The sequence below is a fragment of the Chelonia mydas genome, chromosome 22 (genome assembly GCF_015237465.2).
Source record: "Chelonia mydas isolate rCheMyd1 chromosome 22, rCheMyd1.pri.v2, whole genome shotgun sequence".
Taxonomy (NCBI): Eukaryota; Metazoa; Chordata; order Testudines; family Cheloniidae; genus Chelonia; species Chelonia mydas.
Genome location: NC_051262.2, coordinates 6,109,829 through 6,131,211, shown reverse-complemented (window position 1 = coordinate 6,131,211; position 21,383 = coordinate 6,109,829). Strand labels below are relative to the sequence as shown.

At 42.4% G+C, this 21,383-nt stretch overlaps 1 protein-coding gene across 4 annotated transcripts in view; it reads left to right on the top strand.

Annotated features, from left to right (window-relative positions):
- ARHGAP32 (Rho GTPase activating protein 32) overlaps positions 1–21,383 on the top strand; it is a 266,577-nt gene that overhangs the window by 22,485 nt on the left and 222,709 nt on the right. For all 4 annotated transcript variants that reach the window (XM_037882261.2, XM_043534160.1, XM_043534161.1 and 1 more), the window contains exon 2: positions 20,991–21,099. In XM_037882261.2, the coding sequence (XP_037738189.1) occupies positions 20,991–21,099 (109 nt within the window). The remainder of the gene's footprint in view (positions 1–20,990; positions 21,100–21,383) is intronic.

The following is a 21,383-nucleotide window of genomic DNA, read 5'->3' as shown; positions in this document are numbered from 1 at the left end:
TGTTTGATTCTCTGAGGGGCTGTTGATACTGGGATATTCGTAGTGGTGTAGCTATTATTCTGTATTGGTGTAACATAGGAGTTGCACCAGTAATCACACTGGGGCAGCGTATTTTGCACTGGGTCAGCATGGTTTTGTTAGGGGATTTCACAAGTGCAGGTGCATTGGTACAAATTTTCCTGACATAGACCAGTCCTTACACTACGGCTTTGTCCTTGTTAGGTTAAAACATTGAGGTTAGGTTGGAATTAGCTAACAGGTATTAGCTGACACTGACACTTCCACTCCCTTTTACCAAGGGTAGACGCAAGTTAACACTTTTTCTTCATTTAGCTGGTCAAGGTCAATGTGTGTGCATGATTCTTTAACAGTGAGGAGTTTTAGTAGGTTTCAGAGTAGCAGCCGTGTTAGTCTGTATCCGCAAAAAGACCAGGAGTACATGTGGCACGTTAGAGACTAACAAATTTATTAGAGCATAAGCTTTCGTGAGCTACAGCTCGCTTCATCGGATGCATAGAATGGAACACACACACACACACACACACACACACACACACACAAGTTGGAAGTTACCATACAAACTGTGAGAGGCTAATTATTTAAGATGAGCTATTATCAGCGGGAGAAAAAAACTTTTGTAGTGATAATCAAGATGACCCATTTAGACAGTTGACAAGAAGGTGTGAGGATACTTAACTTAAGGAAATAGATTCAATATGTGTAATGACCCAGCCACTCCCAGTCTCTGTTCAAACCCAAGTTAATGGTATCTAGTTTGCATATTAATTCAAGCTCAGCAGTTTCTCATTGGAGTAATAATTTTCAGATGTGGAGAGAGCCAGATAGTGTTTTCCTTATCCAGCAGCAGAGACGCAAAATTCTGCTGCTTTAAGCTTCTCTAGACTCATATAGACACCAGACTTTAAGGCCAGAAGGGACCATTATGATCATCTCTGACCTCCTGCATATTGCAGGCCACAGAACCTCACCCACCCACTCCTGTAATGGGCCCCTAACCGCTGGCTGAGTTACTGATGTCCTCAAATGGTTTAAACCTCAGCAACATGCTCAGCATCACACAAAAGTCCCCAAATGCAGACAATTCCTGCCCCCCCAGAGCATTCTAAGTAAGACAGACACCAAGCATTTTCCCCCCTTAATTATTTAGTGGCAAATTTTCAAAACAACCGAGCGCTTCACAGCTCCTAGTTAGGCACCTTAACTAAGCAGGGGTATTTTCAAAGGCTTAGCACATAGCAGCTGCTGTTGCTGGCAATAAGAGCTGAGATTTTTAAAAAATCTGGCCACAGTAATCTAGGGGCCTAAATGGAAGTTGAGTTCTTTGAAAATTTGGGTCCACTTACGGATGCTGAGCCTTCCCCGGGATTTTAAGTACAAAAAGGCACTTGTACACAAGCTCTCAGGGCCCTTACTTTAAAGTCAATCCATATAGAACAAGGAAACCTGGAGAGAATTACTAGGTTTTTTTAACTCTCTATATTAGAATATTAACTAACTTCTTATGGGCATTATTGCAGTAGAACCTGCCCTACATTTAAATGAAAGCTCTAAAAAAGAATGTCTGAGCTATCTTCCTTCCCCGTACAAAATGATCTTCGAGAGAGGTCTCTTTTGCAGATTGCCTAATGTACACCGGTATCAGTGACCTCTTGCTTTAAGAGAGAGCCTAGAGGAATTATGGTGGCTGTCACGAAAGCTGTGATTGTTCGATATGCCACCTTCTTCTAGCTTTGTGCATTAGGCCCAAGCTGACAGCAGTTTTATTTCAGTGTTCGTGAAAGTGATTTCTGCCACCACTGAACTGGCACTTATCCCATCCAGGAAATCCCAAAGATATCACCTTCTGTTTCTGTGCGGTCTTCCAGACTCTCGTTCCTTTAACGTATTCTTTTAAAGCAGAGATTGAGACGTCACCTTTTGTTATTAAGGGCTCTAATGCAGTTTTCTCAGACCTTTTGTGGATGAGAGTGGTGGAGCGAGGGGAGAATGTCATAATCATGGTTTAACCTGGGTATGTACCAGGCTAAAATGTGGTTCACTAAGGTGGTGTCTATGCTAGCCTTTTATACTCTATAATTACACACTGTGCTGCAATAATGGTGGCAAGGGTGGGGATGCCTGTGACCACCGACATTTAAACCACCATGCTGTCCCGGATGCTACTGACATAGACAAACCACATGGTGGTAAAAATGCCGGAGGTCTTTCTGTGCAACAGCCTTCAATGTTGGTTCCACCAGTTGTTGCAATGGGTTGATGACAGGTTCTAAATTTGCTAGTGAATAGGGGGCCTACATGATTGTCATATTTGTTTTTTTTCCTCACCACCTCCAGGCATGAAAAAATGGTGTGGTTAGCCATAACCCTGACAGAGAGACAAGGTGGGTGCGGTAATATATTTTATTGGACCAACTTCTGTTGGTGAGAGAGACCAGCTTTCGAGCTACACAGAGCTCTTCCTCCGGTCCGGGAGAGGTACTCACAGTTAAATATAAGGTCAAACAGATAGTTTAGCATAAGTAGCTAAAACATATTCTAAGGGGCCATTCAAGGTGAAGTGGCCCATTAACACCCCTTTAATCATAGGACAAAAAGGGCGGTTAGTGGGTTACAGATTGCTGTAATAAACAATAAGTCCAGTCTCTTTATTAAGACATGATTTTTAGTGTCTAGCAAAGTTATGAATTTAAGCTCCTAGGCTCATTATTTGAAAGTGTCATGCAGGTTTCCTTTGAGGATGAGGGCTGAGAGGTCAGATGTGGAGTGATCTCTTTGTGGAATTTTGTGAAAAGATTTCAGAGTAGCAGCCGTGTTAGTCTGTATTCGCAAAAAGAAAAGGAGTACTTGTGGCACCTTGATGCATCTGATGAAGTGAGCTGTAGCTCACGAAAGCTTATGCTCAAATAAATTTGTTAGTCTCTAAGGTGCCACAAGTACTCCTTTTCTTTTTGTGAAAAGAGTTTCACCCACAGGTGATATGGTGATTTTGACTTTTATCATTTTCCTGTGTGAGTTCGTTCGCTAACACGCTTTGTTGTCCTATGACTGCAGGGGTATTAATGGGCCACTTCACCACGAATGGTCCCTTAGAATATGTGCTAACTACTTATCTTAAACTATCTGCTCGACTTTGTATTTAACTGTGGCACTCGGAGTACCTTTCCCAAACCTGAAGAAGAGCTCTGTGTAGCTCGAAAGCTTGTTTCTCTCACCAATAGAAGTTGGTCCAGTAAAAGATATTACCTCACCCATCTTGTCTCTCTAATATTCTGAGACTGACGTGGCTACACCAAGGCTTATAACCATGATACACAGATTAGTCTAAACATGGCTATTTTTGTAGTGTAGATGGGGGCTTCTCTGCATAAAGGTATGATCAGTTAAACAGTTGACCCTGTATGAATGAATGAGAGTAACATTTGGTTCAGCTAGAGAGAGGCTTTTTCTGCTGAACTGGCTAGCTGACTGAGCATGTTTTAAGTGTTGTCTCATGTTAGGAACAGTAATTGTCACTGTACGGCATGCAAGGCTAATTGTAACTGATTGCACTTGGTTATTCAGTGTGTTGAAAGCATCTTTTCTCAGTTCGCTTTTGGGAAGACTAAATCTGTTGTCATAGTTTTGCATTGCCATCAAAATGTTTAATAAACATTTCAAAGTAGAGATGGGCCTGAATTAATTTCCTGTAGCCCAGTTCAGGTCAGAGTTTGCCATTTGAACACACCTTGGACCAAATCTGAATTTCCCCAAATTTGAGGCAGTTTGGATTCAGATTCTTCTTATTTTGTATTAAGATAGCACCTGAAGGCCACAATAGAGATCAGAACACCTTTGTGCTAAATGCTGTATGGACACATAGTAAGAGAGAGTCCCTGCCCTTAAGAGTTTACAGTCTCAACAAACAAGACAAGGGGTAGGGAAGAGAGTAGTAATAACCTCATTTTATAGAAGGGGAACTAAGGCACCGGATAGATTATCATAGAATCTCAGGGTTGGAAGGGACGTCAGGAGGTCATCTAGTCCAACCCCCTGCTCAAAGCAGGACCAATCCCCAATTTTTGTCCCAGATCCCTAAATGGCCCCCTCAAGGATTGAACTCACAACCCTGGGTTTAGCAGGCCAATGCTCAAACCACTGAGCTATCCCTCCCCCATAATGATTAATTGACTTGTCCAAAGCTGCTCGGAAAGTCTGTGGCAGAGGCAAGAATTAAAACCAAGAGGCAGCTCTTTAGCTGGTGCAAATTACCGTAGCTCAACACTTGCCTCAGATCTCCTGAGTCCCAGCCTAGTGCCTTAACAACTAGACCGTCTTTCCTTGTTTCAAATCCCCAGTGCTCAGTTGTACTGTTTTAGTGTGAGCCCATCCCAAATTTAGAGGCTCCTCTCATAAAAAATTGACCTTTTGTTATGTTGGGCTCCAATCCTGCAAACATGGATGATTTCAATGGGTCTATTCATGGTAGTAAAGTTAAGCATGTATGTAAGTGGATTGGGGCCAGAATGATGATTTGTGCTTTGGAAGTTCTAAGGGAACAGTGTGGGGTGACAACTTATATATATAACAAAGGTCATATATATAAAAAATCTTGACCTTTGTTACTCCACAAGGCCTTAGATCATTAAAACTGAATTGTAAATATCTATTTTATTTTTCGCCATTAGTGCAGTTGTACCTTTTGCACTACTTTCAACACGCACAGTGAAATGCACTAGCGAGCTTCACTTGGTACGTTCATTTTCTCTCTGACTTAAATGTATCTGAGTTCAGCAAAGCATTTATGTGCAAACATCAGTGCTTTGCTGAAGAGGGAAGTACTGTTGAATTGGGACCTAACGGAACAACAGTGTGAGAGATTAAAAACAGTAAACAAAGCTGCCAAACCTAGGAGAGGTGAAGATTAGAATCCATAATGGACAGCTCTATTGAATCTCGGCCACTCTGGCTCTTTCATATCACGATGATGAATTGATTATAGCTATGTCTACACTACAGACCTTACAGTGGCACAGCTGTACTGCCGCAGCTATGCCTGCTGGAAGGTCTCCTGTGTAGCCGCTCTATGCTGACAGGAGAGAGCTCTCCTGTTGACATAATTAAACCACCCCTAACGAGCAGCGGTAGCTGTGTCTATGGGAGAGCGTCTCTCGTCGACATAGCATTGTCCACACTGGTGCTTTTGTTGGCGAAACTGATCTCACTCAGAGGTGTGGTTTTTCTACATGCCTGACCGACAAAAGTGCTAATGTAGTCATGGCCTGTTTTAGATGGGGAAGTGAATCTGTTGCTTTGGGATTAAGATTACATTCTTAAATGCAACTTTAAAATGAGGAGTGGTGGCTTTGTTTTTATTTTTATTGTCTGGTTTTTTTTTTTTTTTTTTTTTTTTACCTAGTGGACTTGAAAGGCATCTCTTGAAAACTGGCCATTTGACACCTTGAAGGTACTTGCAACCTGATCAGTGGTGTCAAGGTCCTTCTGGCAGAACTGTTTTAGCTGACTGAACAAAGTGAGTCACCTTGACATCCAGTCCAAGTGTATTTACAACTGAAAATATATGAAGTGCCATCCAGCATTGGAATGTGTGTTTTTGGTTTCGTTTTTTTGGTCAAGTAGGGGTCACAAGGGATTCAGTGGAATAAAGTGTATGTGTGGAGAGGGAGCGTACGTATACCTGGAAAATGTGTAAGACCATTACAACGCTGAACTGTTGCTGCTGTACAACCTTAGATTGTATTTTAGCAAAAAACATTGCTATCGAACAATAGAAGTTGCCCATAACTACTGAACTCTGAGTGATCCAGTCTTTCCAGTGCCGTTTTTTTTAATGGCAGCATAGAAACTGCCTTTTAAATATTCATGCAAATTAATAAACACTTTAGGCAAATTGATAGATACCTTTGAGTCCCAAAGTTCAACTGAAACTTGGATGTGCAGAACATTTAACTAGGTTGGTTGCATCACAGCCTGTATTAAAAGCTTGTCGAGAGAATGATCAAGGTTTCAGAGGGCGAGGAAACAATATGTTGATTAAATGCTGCAGTAGTGCTCATTTACTAAGTGCAGTCAGTCACAGGGTATATTAACAATGGTAGGAATGACCTATTCACCGTGGCATTTTCTAAAATTAATTAGAGTGCCATTACTAGTCTTCAAAAGGGTTTATTTGAAGCTTCTCATTTTTCTTTTTAACAGCTGTTCTTTTCTAAGGTTTTACAGTCCCAAACGAAAAGCGAATGCTGGACAAATAAGACATGCTTTTCCTTCTACAGGAAAGAGATGTTTTCTTGTGACAATCGGTTTACAGGGAATCTCATCCTTTTAACAGGTAGTGATGCATATGAAGTGAGAATAATCGATTGTTTTAGATTACACTGAACAACCAAAAATAAAAACGTACTTAAAGCCTGGTTCTTGAAACTTTCACTTAGGGTTTGTCTCCACTGGCACTTGGTGGGAAAAACTATTGTCATTCAGGGGTGTTAAGAAAACACCCCACCTCCCCCCCAACGACAAAAGTTTACCTATGAAAAGCGCCGGTGTGAACAGCACTGTGTTGGCAGGAGCACTCTCCTGCCGACATAGCCGCTGCCACTTGTGGGGGGTGAAAGCCGTGTTGCTAAAAGCCTCATAGTGTAGCCATAGCCTTAGATATGCGATCCTTAAAACTAACTAAATAAAAAGAAGCCCTGCCTTTTCTTTCTTAATGCCCTCACAAATGCGCGATCTCCAACTCATGGTTGATTTCCGGAGTATACGCAGTTTACTGTTCTGAATTTTGGAATTTGCATATATGGGAGATCTGAAATTTCCAACAGTAAGGTTTTTTTTTCCCCATGATAGTACTATGGCTCTTATTTTAAAACATTTATTTGTGAAAAAATTCTAGAAGTACAACAGACTTCTGTTTTCCAGTACATAGTAGTGGTAATGATAGAAATAATGCTTGTATTCATCTAAAGCTACAAAAGTGTGGAAGTATCAATATCCCTATAAGACAGAGGGAGAAAACGATGCACAGAGTGGTTTGTACAATTGCATTTTGATTTCTGATCCCTAATATTTGGCCCATAGCAGTACTTTTTTTCGTTGGCTTTCATTTCTTTAGAAAGCCACTTTTTGTTATAAAGAAATGAATTTGTGTACAAGACCTGGGGTTGTAGTTTGCAACTTTGTAGAGCATAAAAACAACCAAATTAAATAAAACAAAAAAATGCAACTGAAACAATTTCTTATGCCAGTTTCTCATTTTATATTTGACGATGAAATACAATACATCTGTTGTCTGTTTGTTCTACCTACATAGGGGGATGCACTAGAACAATTCTGCATTGGCAGGGAGATGGATTAGCTGACCTACTAGGTCTTTTCCATCTCCAGCTTGCACAATTTCTCGAGACAGACTTCAACATTCTATTTCACATAATGCAGACAGACATAATGTAATCAGTAAGGTGTTGACAATGCTGATTTAAAACACTTGAGATGAATTAGTCTCCAAGGTCAGGAGTCTGAGCCTTCAATTCCCATCTCTTGTTTCACTTTCTCAGGAGCTATTGTGTTGGCTCTGCTTTCCAGAATGCATGATTATTCCCAGTAGACTCACTGTACTAGCCTTAGTTTTGTGGGGCAGAGGCGACTTAGGCGTGTTTGCTTGAAGAAACATTTGTGTTTCCCCAGTTAGTGGCTGTCTTGGGTCTGGAATAAAGACAAGTTGAGTACTTTCTAGTTTTCTGTTTAGCTGTTTTGAGAATTGCACCAGCATCGCACAAATCATGCTGTAGTTGTAGTCTTCCAGTTTTCTCTTTTCCAACTTTCTTCTTCCTGGAGATAAGTTACAAGCATTTGACATGAAGAGATTTCTTTTCACTGTATATAGTCTATTTTGCATTAACATCTCCCTAATTTTTACAGTCTCACCCGCCATGTTGGTCAGCCAGCCCAGGACCCTGATGTTACTGTATCATTGCTCATTTACCCAATATTCCAAATACGTTTTGTTTGCCCATGTTATAGTTTGACTCTTGTGATCAGGCGAATGAGAGGCATGGTCTGAGCAAAGGTCTGGAACCCAGGAGCTTTTGAGTTGTGATTGTGTCTCTGGCACGAACTCCCTGTGTACCCTTGCACAGGTCACTGTATCTCTTAGTGCCTTCATTTTTCCATCTGTACAATGGAAATAATACTTACTTTCCCCACATAGGTGATAAAAGAATTAATCAGTTAACATTTGCAAAGCTCTGGGAAGTGCTAAATTCATTTGGTTTCACTGCTTTTAATTTTGTGCTGTCAGTCTGCTTATTAATCCCTTCCATACTGTTCTGTTCTTGGTCCTGAATTTGTAGGAGGCAGTGGTGTTTGTAGCGACTCCACTGTTTTTATGTTGCCGTTAGGTTTGGCTATGGAAAGGGAGTACCGGTCATTTGAGGGGATGTGTTGTGTGAGATCTTGTGCTGCCTGGTTGCAGTGACCCACAGTGGTAGTGTGTTAGCAAAGCATTGCTTTCTTACCCTCTTGTTACTGACTCCTGCAGCTGTAGTACAAGATCAAAAAGGCCCTCTAGGTTAGGGTGACCAGATTTTAAAGCTCTTAAGTTTGGGCAACCAAGATGCCTTAATTACTACTATCTTCTGGTGTTGAAGATTAATGGAAGGTTTTGGGGGCTGAGAAGGACACATGGTGTTTCTGGCTGGTTGTGGTGGTAGATGTCCACTCATACCTTCTTTTCCTGGCAGTGGCTTTGCAGCCTCCTGCCCTCAACAGTCACCATGGCCTTCCTTGATCCCTATATTAAAGGATCTTAAACCCCAACAGCTCCTCCAGTAAGGTCTCGTAGCACCTCCCCTGCTCAATTGTGCACTCAGTGTATTGTGGTTTTGCAAATCCCACTCTTGTGCTGTCTGGTGTGCTCGAGGGTTTGGAGAACTCTTGGCTCCAGCATGAGCTGGATCAGGCACAAGTTGAAGAAGGATGAAGCTCCAGTGCAAATCAGAGGCAACTATGGGCCTTAAGGTAAGGAAAAAGCCTGATGGGGAGAATTTGGCCCACTGCCCAGTTACGTTTAAACTGTCATATTTGGCCTCCTGAACTGAACTAACCTTCAGGTTTGGATTGCTGCAAAGCCCTAGGCTGCTGGTTCGCCTGTAGTGCAGTCCTGATGGCTGAAATAAACTCAAGCCTCAGCTGTGACCGGCACAGTGCCCTGTTAATGCCAGTCCTGGGATGCCTCACAACTCTGCCAATGTGCCTCACTCCTGTCTTGCAGGACCCACTGCTATTCTAGCCCTGGACCCCTGTTCTGCCAGTTTACCTTCATCCTAATCTGCAACACCCGTGCTATTCTGTTTTAGGCCTCTCTTGAATAGTGTCTGTCAACAGTGCCAAATTACATACTGCGTTTGTTGTGTGGACGGACATCTCCAATGAGCAAGGGAGAGCAATCAGAAGGAAGTGAAAGTATGCTTCCAGCAAGCAGTGCAAAGCAAATTCCTTAACACACCATGCTTCTTAGCACCCTGGTCAAGAATACACTATCTAGGCCTACTGTACTGTCCACTTGAGCAGTGCCAATTCCAATTCTAATCGAGTAGCGTTTGAAGACTACTGGTCTTCAGCATCACTTTGTATTGGCAGAGACCTTATTAAAGGAGGATTCCTTGGGTAGTAATAACATCTCAAGAAACATCACTATCAGTAGAGTTGTAAATCCACTTGGATCATAAATTCCCCAGTGCTGGGGGCAATGCTTTCTCATTAGGTGGAGAAGTCTCAGGCACAACAATGGTGCGGTATAAATACTAAATACAATAATAAATCAGTTTTCAGCAATCCTCACCCCCTAGATTGAGGTCAGAGAGAAAAGTCACTGGAGGGGAAAACAGCATGGATGGCTGAAATGCCTAATGTCTCCTTGGGGGAGCATAACCCAAAGTTCAGGCATGGCATTTAATTAAAAAAAAAAATACAGCCACCAAAGAATGAGTATCTGTCAAACAGACAATTAACTGTCTGATGTGAGGAGCCTAACTTTCCAAATGTATAATGCTTCTATGCTAGCACAGAGCTTCCAAACCATCGAACACCTAGGAGGCAATTTGTCATCTCCCTGGGAAAGGAGTGCCATCAATCTGAATGTTGCCAGCGTGCAGTGGTCCATGACCACAATTATCATACATCTCAGCCTACCAAGGTCCACGTGTGTGACAAAGACTAGAGTGTGGATATTCTATTAGGAGACTTAAAATGCTGTGGGATTTCTACCACTAGTTTAAATGACTCTCTAACTCCAGTTTCATTAATCTTTGTTTCTGATGTAAATAATTTGCAACAACAAGAGTGAAGGGACACCTTATTTGTGCGCAGCGTAGATAGGGCCAAGGACCGCCTCAAAATGAGGGGCATTTAAGGTGCATGATGATTTGCCACCCAGTGGAAGTAGTGTTTGCAGTATTTCCTGTAGGAAATTAAAGCAATACTGCCAACTCCGACGCAGTTTCTGTCTTGCCTGTCTGTTTTTTAGAGCATCTGTCATCCTGGTATCTAAGTGCTTATTGGCTTGTAAGATTCTAAGAGTTAGATCCTCGGCGGGTATAATTTGGCATAGCTCTTTTGAAGTCAGTGGAACTGCACTGATTTTTACTGGCTGAGGATCTGGCCTCAAGTATGAAGTAAATTAGGCCTTGTCTACACTACAGAGTTTTGTCGACGCTCAAAAAGCGTGATTATAAAAACTGGTATTGCATGGTCACACTCACTCCCTCTGTCAGCAGAGCGCACCCACACTTGGGGCACTAGCATCAACAGTGTGAGCAGTGCACTGTCGGTACTTATCCCACAGCCCAGCTCGACACCTTCTGCCCACTAGGTCTTGTGGGAAGGTGGAACGGATCGCGGCGTATCTTGGGACTGGGCTCATTGTCCTGTGATGCATTGCTTTCTGTCCCAGCATTCCTTGGGCTTCTGGCTTTCTTTTGCGGCATTTTTCAGTGGCCCTTCTTTGCTGTGAAGCCTGGCATCTTTGTGAGAAGGGGTGGATCGCGCACTGCTCTCCTATGCGCTTTTAACTGTCATGAAGACATTGCGAATGGCAGTGCAGTTAATTGCAAAGTTCCTAATTGAAGAAGACTTCCAGTTGCCTGACATGCGGTGTGATATGGATAGGAGAAACTTTAGATTGCTTTTGGCATTCACAGAACAGCTGCAGAGGGTGGACCATTGTTTTGGGCTCGGGAAACAAGCACTGAATGGTGGGATCATATCGTCATGCAGGTGTGGGATGACGAGCAGTGGCTACAGAACTTTTGGCTACAGAAAACCACCTTCCTGGAACTGTGTCTGGAGCGCGCCCCAGCACTGTGGTGCAGGGACACCAGAATGAGAGCTGCTCTATCGGTAGACAAGTGTGTGGCAATCACTGTGTGGAAGCTGGTGACTCCAGACTGCTACTGGTTGGTCGTGAATCAATTTTGAGTTGGGAAGTTGACAGTTGGGGCTGTGTTAATGCAAGTGGGCAGGGCAATTTATTGCATTCTGCTATGAAGGACTGTGACTCTGGGAAATGTGCATGAAATAGTGGATGGCTTTGCAGAAATGGGTTTCCCTAACTGTGGGTGGGCGATAGATGACGCACACATTCCAATTTTGGCACCAGACCACCTTGCGACAGAGTACATCAATAGGAAGGGGTACTTCTCCATGGTGTTGCAGGCTCTTGTGGATCACTTTAGGCATTTCACTGGCAGCTTCTTGCTCACTGGAGAGCCACTGCTGAGACTGGCTAAACACCTGCGGAGCGGTGAAGAGTTCCTGGCTGCCTGGCCCACTGGGTGACCCCGCCGGGAGCTTCACTTAGTTGTCTAACTCCACCTCTTCATCAATGACTTCATCTTCTGGGTTAGGTCCTCTTTCCGCTGCCTCCAAGCCCGCCGAAGTATCCGCGGCTCTTGGCGGTGGAGGTGGGGTTGCCACTGAGGATAGCACCCAGATAGAACTGGCATGTCTTAGGTGCAGTGCCGATTTGCCTCCCTTGCCTTATGGTGAGCATGCCTCAGCTCCTTTATCTTTGCTGTGCACTGCAGCGTGTCCTGATCATAGCCCTTTTCACACCAGCCTCGAGAAATCTCCCCGTAGGTATCCCAGTTCCTCTGGCTCAAGTGCAGCCGTGACTGCACAGCCTCCTTTCCCCATATGCTGAGCAGGTGGTCCAAGCGGGACCATGGTCACCTGGGAAAATGTGATGAGACCTCCCCCGGCCAAGCAAACAAGAAACGGAATTTCAAAAATTCCCAGGGCTTCTCAGGGGGAGGGACAGATGGTTGCTCACCTGGCTGCAGGGCAGTGGAGTTCAGACTGCTGGCCAGAGCGGTCACGATGGGCATTGTGGGACACCTCTTGGAGGCCAATTAAAGTGATAAAATCAAGCATGGTGTTTACATTGGCACTTTATCAACTAAAGTGTTGCACAAAAAGTCTTGTTTTTCGTCTGGGTGGTTTTATGTTGTCGCCAGAACAGGGCATTTTGGCTGCCAAAAGTCGGATCGCAATATATACGCATCCACTGTTTTGTCGACACTTACTAAGGCAAATCCCTTTAGATTCTCACGTGCATCCTGAGCAAGAGCAGGAGCCAGCGAAACATGATTGTTACCCATTTTCAGAAAAGCAAGGCCTGTCTACACTAGAAGGTTGTAGGTCTCTAACTATACTGGTGTACTAAATGTAGTACAATCCCGACTAGTGTGGATGCAGTTATATCAGTATAAAGATGCGTTATATTGTATAGCTGTTATGGTGTAAGACACCTTTATACCGGTATAACTGCATCTCCGGTGGGGCTTGTACTGACATAACTGTGTCTGTAAACAATCGCACCCCAAACTGATGACACAGTTACATTGGTAGAAAAATTGTGTCTAGACCAGGCCTTAGAGTAAGAAGAGTGACAAGACTCTCACCAGTACTGTTTCAGTTTATGTTTTGATCCAGGCAACATCTGTAGGGGGAGCCCAGGACATTCAGATGTAATCATGAAAAGGAGAATAGTTAGACAGAAAACTTGGTCAATGTAAAGAAGATCTCATGACGATAGCATGTTGCTGTGTAGATGTGTGTGCTGCAGTAACATCTAACCCTTGGTCATGCAGCAAGGTAAGAGATTCCTGCCAGGAGAATATTGCAGCTGTTAAATTGGAGTGTTTAATTCCTCATCAGGAGAAATAGAAATGCAGTACTTGATGGGATCTGCAAATTAGATTTGAGGATCCCGAAAAGGGCATCACAATGTTTTTTCTGATACTGGTGTTAATGTGACATGAAATGTATCCAGCTGTAATCTGAAATTGATAAACTCACCCTACCAGAAATCTTTAAGGTTACCAGAAATAGGTGCAAATGCAAGCTGTGAATTTAGAAAAATGTCCTGTAAATATTTGTTCCAGTACATTTGATTCTCAATTTACAATGAAGAAGGGTTCATTCATCTGAAGAGAGATTGCTTAATGGCCTTCTACACAGACAGAACTTTTTTATTAATATAATGGTGCCAGATTGCATTTGAAGGGCATTCAGAGATACTAAAGAGACTAAGAAATGCCATTTTAAATAGTAAAGGTATTTGTTTTCATTATGGGTAAATGCCCTTTTATGTTTTGATGCATTTGAGGCTCCTGTGAGGGTATGAGGAAGACTTTTTGTTTTGTATTTAATATCTACAATATGTCTGTGTTAAATATTTTATGTAAAATAACCCTGAGACTTAATTTGTTCCCCCCTGTGTGTAAGAAATCTGTGGAAGGGAACAAGCTAATCAGCCTTCCTGTTCACATTTCTGATATATGGCAGGTAAGATGTGCAGATTGTGCTAGGTATTCTAAGGCTGTAGTGTAGACATAACCTATGTCAGCATAATTTATGTTGCTCGGATGTGAATAAACAACCCCCCTGAGTGACATAATCTACACCAACGTATGGGGCTCATGTGCAAGTGATGCCTGACCAACCTGATTGCCTTCTATGATGAGATAACTGGCTCTGTGGATATGGGGAAAGCGGTGAACGTGATATACCTTGACTTTAGCAAAGCTTTTGGTATGGTCTCCCACAGTATTCTTGCCAGCAAGTTAAAGTAGTATGAATTGGATGAATGGACTATAAGGTGGATAGAAAGCTGGCTAGATCGTCGGGCTCAATGGGTAGTGATCAACGGCTCGATGTCTAGTTGGCAGCCGGTATCAAGCAGAGTGTCCCAGGGGTTGTTCCTGGGGCTGGTTTTGTTCAACATCTTCATTAATGATCTGGATGATGGGATTAATTGCCCCCCTCAGCAAGTTCACGGATGACACTGAGCTGTGGGGAGAGGTAGATATACTCGTGAGTAGAGATAGGGTCCAGAGTGACCTAGACAAATTGGAGGATTGGGCCAAAAGAAAACTGATGAGGTTCAACACGGACAAGTGCAGAGTCCTGCACTTAGGGCAGAAGAATCCCATGTACTGCTACAGGATGGGGACCGACTGGCTAAGCAGCAGTTCTGCAGAAAAGGACCTGGGGATTACAGTGGACGAGAAGCTGGTTATGAGTCAACAGCGTGTCCTTGTTACCAAGAAGGCTAACGGCATATTAGGCTGCATTAGTAGGAGCATTGCCAGCAGATCGAGGGAAGTGATTATTCCCCTCTATTCGGCACTGGTGAGTCCACATCTGGAGTATTGTGTCCAGCTTTGGGCCCCCCCACTACAGAAAAGATGTGAACAAATTGGAGAGGGTCCAGTGGAAGGCAATGAAAATGAATAGGCGACTGGGGCACATGACTTATGAAGAGAGGTTGAGGTTACTGGTCTTATGTAATCTGCAGAAGAGAAGAGTGAGGGGGGATTGGATAGCAGCCTTCAACTACCTGAAGGGGGGGTTGCAAAGAGGATGGAGCTAGGCTGTTCTCAGTGGTGGCAGATGACAGAACAAGGAGCAGTGGTCTCAAGTTGCAGTGGGGGAGGTCTAGGTTGGATATTAGGAAAAACCATTTCACTGGGAGGGTGGTGAAGCACTGGAATGGGTTACCTAGGGAGGTGGTGGAATCTCCATTTTTAGAGGTTTTTAAGACCCAGCTTGACAAAGCCCTGGCTGGGATGATTTAGTTGGTGTTGGTCCTGCTTGGAGCAGGGGGTTGGACTAGATGACCTCCTGAGGTCTCTCCAACCCTAATCTTCTGTGATTCTATGTGCACAGCGCTGTGTCGGTGGGAGAAGCTCTCTTGCCAGCATAGCTTTTGCCGTTCTCAGAGGTGATTTTATTATGCCAACATGAGAGCTCTCTTGTCGGTACAGCGTGTCTTCTCCAGATGCGCTGCAGCAGTGCAATTGTAGCACTGTATGTGTAGACATGCCCTGAAAAAAAAAAAATCCCTGTTTCATGGGACCAGGACTCCCATGGGATGGGGCCAGGAAAAGTTATGGGGTCTGTGGACCACTAGGAAACCTCCCCACTCTAATATATGCAGGGCCCTTTGTTTTCAGTTTTTATTTTATTTATTTTTTCCCAGGAATTTTCAGTGTTCTTTACCACAGCAACAAAAACGTGAAAATCAGTGCAAAAAACTATTAATAATTTTTCTGGGTAAATATTGGGGTTTATTTTGGTGGATGGAAAGACAGGGGGAAAAGTATTCAGTAAATTAATGCTTTGAATTCCGCTCATCAGTGTGGTTTGTTGCACAGCTAAAACAGAACTCAAAACACAATGCCACCTGTGAGTTTAAGAAAACAACGTATCTCTAGTCCCCAAATAAAACTTTTCATTTGAATAGAATGTTTACTGTTGTAGACTTTGAACTGTTAGTCTATAAATATTTACATTTTTAATAATTAGGCCACACCATTTGCAGTTCATACACTCAACTTCATCCTTTTTTCCTGTTTTTGTTTTTTAAAACTTTTGAATACTTCCTTGCCTTCTGAAACGTATTCCGATACAGATTTTTGTTTTCTTTCCATTTTAGTGTGTCAAATCTTTAAACCATTATCTGCAAAGACTAATGTATTATCGTAATACATGTATCTCCTGCAATGTATTGTATTTTCCTAATAAAACAAGTTATTTTTTATATATTTGAATGATACAAAAGTAGGGTGAAAATCAGAAAAAAATGAATGATACTTTTGGTAAAACCTGGGAATTTTTGGATAAAAATTGGTTAAAACTGAAAACGAAGGGGCTTACATATGCGCCATGGTACATTTCCCCTAACCCCCCCCCCCCCCCCCCCCCCCCCCATGCTCCCTTCATCTCCTGCAACAGTAGCCTGACAGGCTCCCAGCTGAATTGAAATTGGCGTGTGACTATAGCGTGTGCTTTATAACCTCTCTGGGAAGTCTCTTGGAGAGGCCAGAGTCTGCTACTATGGAAGTCAATGGTAAAACACCATTTGAAAGTGTGGAGGATGAGCTGAGGCTGGATGAGGAGAAATTAATTCTTCTCTGTGCGGCCTTCAGTCCATATACATGTTTAGGTTTATTTTCCCCTGCTCCGCCTAGGTCAAATGCCATGTTCCCTTTCTCCACATGGACATGTGGGGGTTTTACACAGACTTTGGAGGCAGGGAGAGTATCTGGAGTAGTGCCCTCCTCCTCTGACCATGGCTTTTTCTCTCCTTTGTGCTGCTTAGTGGGATGGGGGAGGGAAGAGACATAGGGGCTATTCTGCTTAATCCAGGCCAAATTTGCGGGGGGGGAGGAAAAAGCCATGCGGCGTGAGAAAGTAGGAGTCGGAACAATCATCCCCTTGCACGTGGCATTTTCGATCTTCAGTCAGCCTCTCTTTCAGAGATGTGACTTCAGAGCAGTTTTTGTTAAAATACTGAAGAATAAGGAAAGGTTTAAAATGTGTATAGTTTTCTGAGAAACTAACTCTTTCAATTTCTGTTTAGTGTTTGGCCTAATTGCATGCTACTTGCTTGAATCTTGAGGTGTCCTGGAGGACAACTCTGGCAAATACCAAAATCAATTGTTTGTTTAAAATGTATAATTGGGAAGCCATAACCACTCTTACCCCTTCAGGAGCTGAGAGAGGCCAGAACAGCTTTTTTTAGTAAATACAGTAGATGTATTTCAAATTCTTAGTGGGGATGGGATGGGAAGAATTTATTGCTGGGCAGGGAGTCTCTGGTTTGTATGCACAATCAGGCAGCTTTAAAAAACGATACTAGCTGCCTAATAAACAGGAATGGCTCCTGTGGAGCTGTTCCAGTTTGTCATGGGACATAATTAAGGTTGTGGGAGAGCTCCTGGGAAACTTGCAGGAAAGCGTGATTGCCGATTTGCAGGCTTATTTTTAGAATACACTGTATGGGGCACAAGTCTCTTCCCATTAGAGAATGGTAGAATGGTAGAACTCCCAATGGTAGAACTCCCAGCGACTTGCCTGGAGTCAGGAGCAGGCATATAGCTTATGCAGTGTGCGTGCATTTTATTATCCATCATCTGTAAATCCACTTCCCCATTTTATAGTCTTTGTATGAACTTACTGTAAATTTAATTCCACACGTTGCACAACAACTAATAATCTTGTCAGGACTGTATTTTTGGTCACTGAGATCAGGAAACCGGAGGGCTGGGCCTCCTGCCAGCTCCTAAATGACACAAGGTGCGTAGTGTCATGCCAAAAGGAATGTTTTTCTCTCTGTCCACCTGGAACTATCCCGTCATAAATCCTTGTGAAAGAAACAGCCAGACCTACAGTGATGTGCTCCGGGTTCACTCCTAGCTCATGGGGTGTATGCAGTAATTAAAGGATGGGGTAAGTGAGCTCACTACAGCTTGCGGTCTTAAGCAACCAGTGAGAACTCATACAGATGGGTCCGTTGACTCATTCTGCTTCCAAGGTTCAGTCACCTGCTACTATAACAATGTAGGTTGGTGGGTTTGGAGGGAAATTATGAGTTAAGCTCTCCTAAATGCTGTGTGTGTTAGTTACAGTGGGAGAATATATTCAGTTTTTGTAGACTGGCTGTTTGGTCAAAGTTCCCCACTGATTCCTGTGCGTCTTTATATACCCAATTTGGTTCCTTCACTATCCTGAGAAATTCCCAATACCTGTGATTTTTCAAGGTAAAATTACCATTTACTGCCTGTCTGCAAACTTCATTAAAACGTTTGAGCAAAATGTGCAAAACCTGCCATGCTTAGCCACTGGAGGAACCTGTCCTTGGTCTCATATTGCAGGTGGAACCTCAGGTATGCAAAAACACAAAAACAAAAAAAACCCTGAACCTTTTGGGCAGGAGAGTGATCATACTAAGAAACCAGCTGTCTGATAAGAAATCAAAGGTGGGAATTGCCATCAGGTATGAGGAATAGTGTAGTAAACACATTTGTAATCTGAAGTGATCATAAAGGTGTAAATTCTAACTTACAAACATCCATTCAGTATTTTGCTTGTTTTTAATGGTGAGATGACAAAATGCAGGTGTGAAGCTAAGTATAAAATTACACAAAAACCTTCTACAAACAAGGCCACCCTATTGCTAGAGGTATTAGTCATGCACTCCTTACCTCTTGTGTATAGTACACAATCCACTAGTGTGATGTGTGAAGTGTGCCGCAAAACATATGTGCAAACTTTGGAACGTGTGCGTTTAATAAATCTAGATCTGAGGCCAGTGTTTAATTAGCCATCTCTTCTGGCTTCTTCTCTGGCTCCATGTCTGGCAGTTGTGATTATGGAACAGTTTATGGGGCTTTGTGTAAGGTGGCTCGGTGGCTTCTGAGATGTTTTGTCCTCCAGGATATCTTTTTATATGGTCTCACTTCTGAAGCGAGGAATTTCCCCCTCATAGACTTGGGTCTGGGGGCGTGAGAAGGACAATGGAAGAGAAGATGAGATCCCACAGATATTCACAAAGATCCCCGTCCAAAGCCTAGATGCAAAATACAGCTAACCTTTAAGTCTTACCACTGCTCCAGCTGTATTGTGTCTGGGTTGTTGGCAACTCTGATAGAGGAAACCAAGGTTTATATCGCATAACTGGTACATGGTGTGTGGCAAGAGGGCAAATAATTGAGCTTTATTCCATGTTTGATATGCTGTGGAAGCCAGCACTAGCCTAAGGCATTGGTATCTTTGTGTGGTGCATAGACCAGAAGTTTAAATGGAGATTTCATACATGTAGCAAACCCAGTTGTTCTGTACTCTGCATCCATTGTAAAATAAATGCAGTGTATGCCACCCTGCTTTTATATGCATTTGATGAATCTCAGAATTTGTCAGCCGCATTTTCCATTATCCTGTATCTGCATTGTCTTGCGATGTACACCAGTGCAAAATGCTACCAAATCAGAATGGGAATGATTTACACTCTCTTTGCTCCGGGTGTAAATAGCTACATAAGGTGCAGGGCAATGGAATATGTCCATGTGTATGGCACATTGCTGTGTATTTATGCAAAGCTCCTATACAATGGGTTTCCTTTTTTGAATCAAAAACTAGTTTGCCCAAGCGTCGGGGCGATAGCAGCTGTAGAATTAGATTATAAAACTAGATTGCAATTATTGAATCTGGCTATTGATATCATACATTTATTAGACTACTTTTCTTTTTATGGAATTGTAACTAAAATGTTTTAGTTATTTGCATTCTCTGCTTAATTGATCTGCATTGCAAAATCACTATTTATGGAGTGCTTCAAGTTTTCAACTATATACATACGTATGCCTTTTACAGCTTTATAGTTTAAGTTTTTACTGTACGAAGCTAGCAATTAAGATTGGTGATCTGTTCAGGAAAAAAGGTGGAACATCACTAGCAAATCTTTCGTAATGCTTACTTAGCAACATTTTAAAGAATTGCAAAGTGCATAGCAATGCTATGTAAAGGCTTTCAGTATAGTTATTCCTTTAGTCAAACTGGATGATTCATCATAGCTAACATTTGGCTCACCCTTCGTTCCTTTGGGTTCATGTATGTGCTGTGCTGATTAATGAAATGGTTTGCCTAAATAAATAAATATATGGCAGTCTATTATTAAAGATTAGCTTTGAATTGTGCATGTTGTTAATGAAGCTGGGATGGATCACACCAGATACTCAGCAGGATTTAGTGCTTTAGATCTTTGCTGCTGTCCCCTGCAAAGTGTCGTTTATATGGCCTGCTTAACTTCGTTCATAACCATCTAGATGCCTTAAAGGTGAACTGGGAAGCTTTTGTAAGTACTTTTTTTTTTTTTTTTTCAGAAGATTTGAGCTCCCAACCACGTCCATAAAGGTTTCTGTGTTGGAATACAAATAAATTGTGTAAGGTGTTTGAAAATGAGATCCTCCTTATCTACAGAAATTTTTAGCCTGAGAAATTTAGGTGCTGAGCACCCCGCAAATACTATTGAAATGAGTGTGAGTCAAGGGCACTCTGCACCACACAGGGTAAGGAAAAACACTGCAACAACTGATGACCCAGACCTTGTACTATCAGGGTCTTGATATACTAACCTTGCAGGCATGCAAGGGCCATCTTTTTTCCTCCTCAAGAATTTGGGGAAAAAGTGGGGCAGGAGATGGTGCTAGAAGTGATTGTTGACAGCTATTGTTGTTCATGTGGTTAATTTTGCTTGTCTGGCCAGTCTGTTGAATTCATTGAATCTGCTCAATGTGTTAGAAGATTTTAATTTTTTGTTTCATTTTTTTTTTTAAAGTTTTTTTCAAGTGTCCAGTGATTAGGATGAAGGCTTAAAAAAAATCAAAATAAACCAATAATTTAAAGTTGGTTTGGGAATGCAAATTTCCAAACTAGATTACGTTCTTGAGCTGCTGGTATTCTCAGGGGGAAAGAAAAAAAGAAAAGAAAACCACGAATACCAGATATTTAAAAGCCTTTGCATTTTGATTTGAGAGAGTGTTTCATACATGCAGCACCAATGTGAAGCCATAAGTAAGCTTTGCTAGGAATTTGTAAGCAAGAAACAAGCATGTCTGTCTTTTTCTCTCTAGAATGATGAAGTCCTCTGTACATACAGAAGAGGATGACTTTGTTCCAGAGCTTCAGAGAAGCATTCATCCCCGAGAGAGGCCGGATTGGGAAGAGACTCTCAGTGCTATGGTAAAGCATTGTTATACTTTATATATGCCTTGCTTTCTGTCCTGATCAGTGTTAGAATGATCTGCCCATTGGTTCTTTTATAGTTAAAGATTTTGATGTTGTGTTCTTCTATTTCAAATCATTACGCTGATTATACAGGAGTCTGAAGAATAGTGGGATGCATTCCTTCCTCTTGCAATTCACTGATGGGGGAGAAACGCACGCATGGAGGTTCTGTCCTATGAATACATGCCCCTAAGCAGGCCTAGTAATCAATTAAATGGTCCATAATGTCACAGTGATTT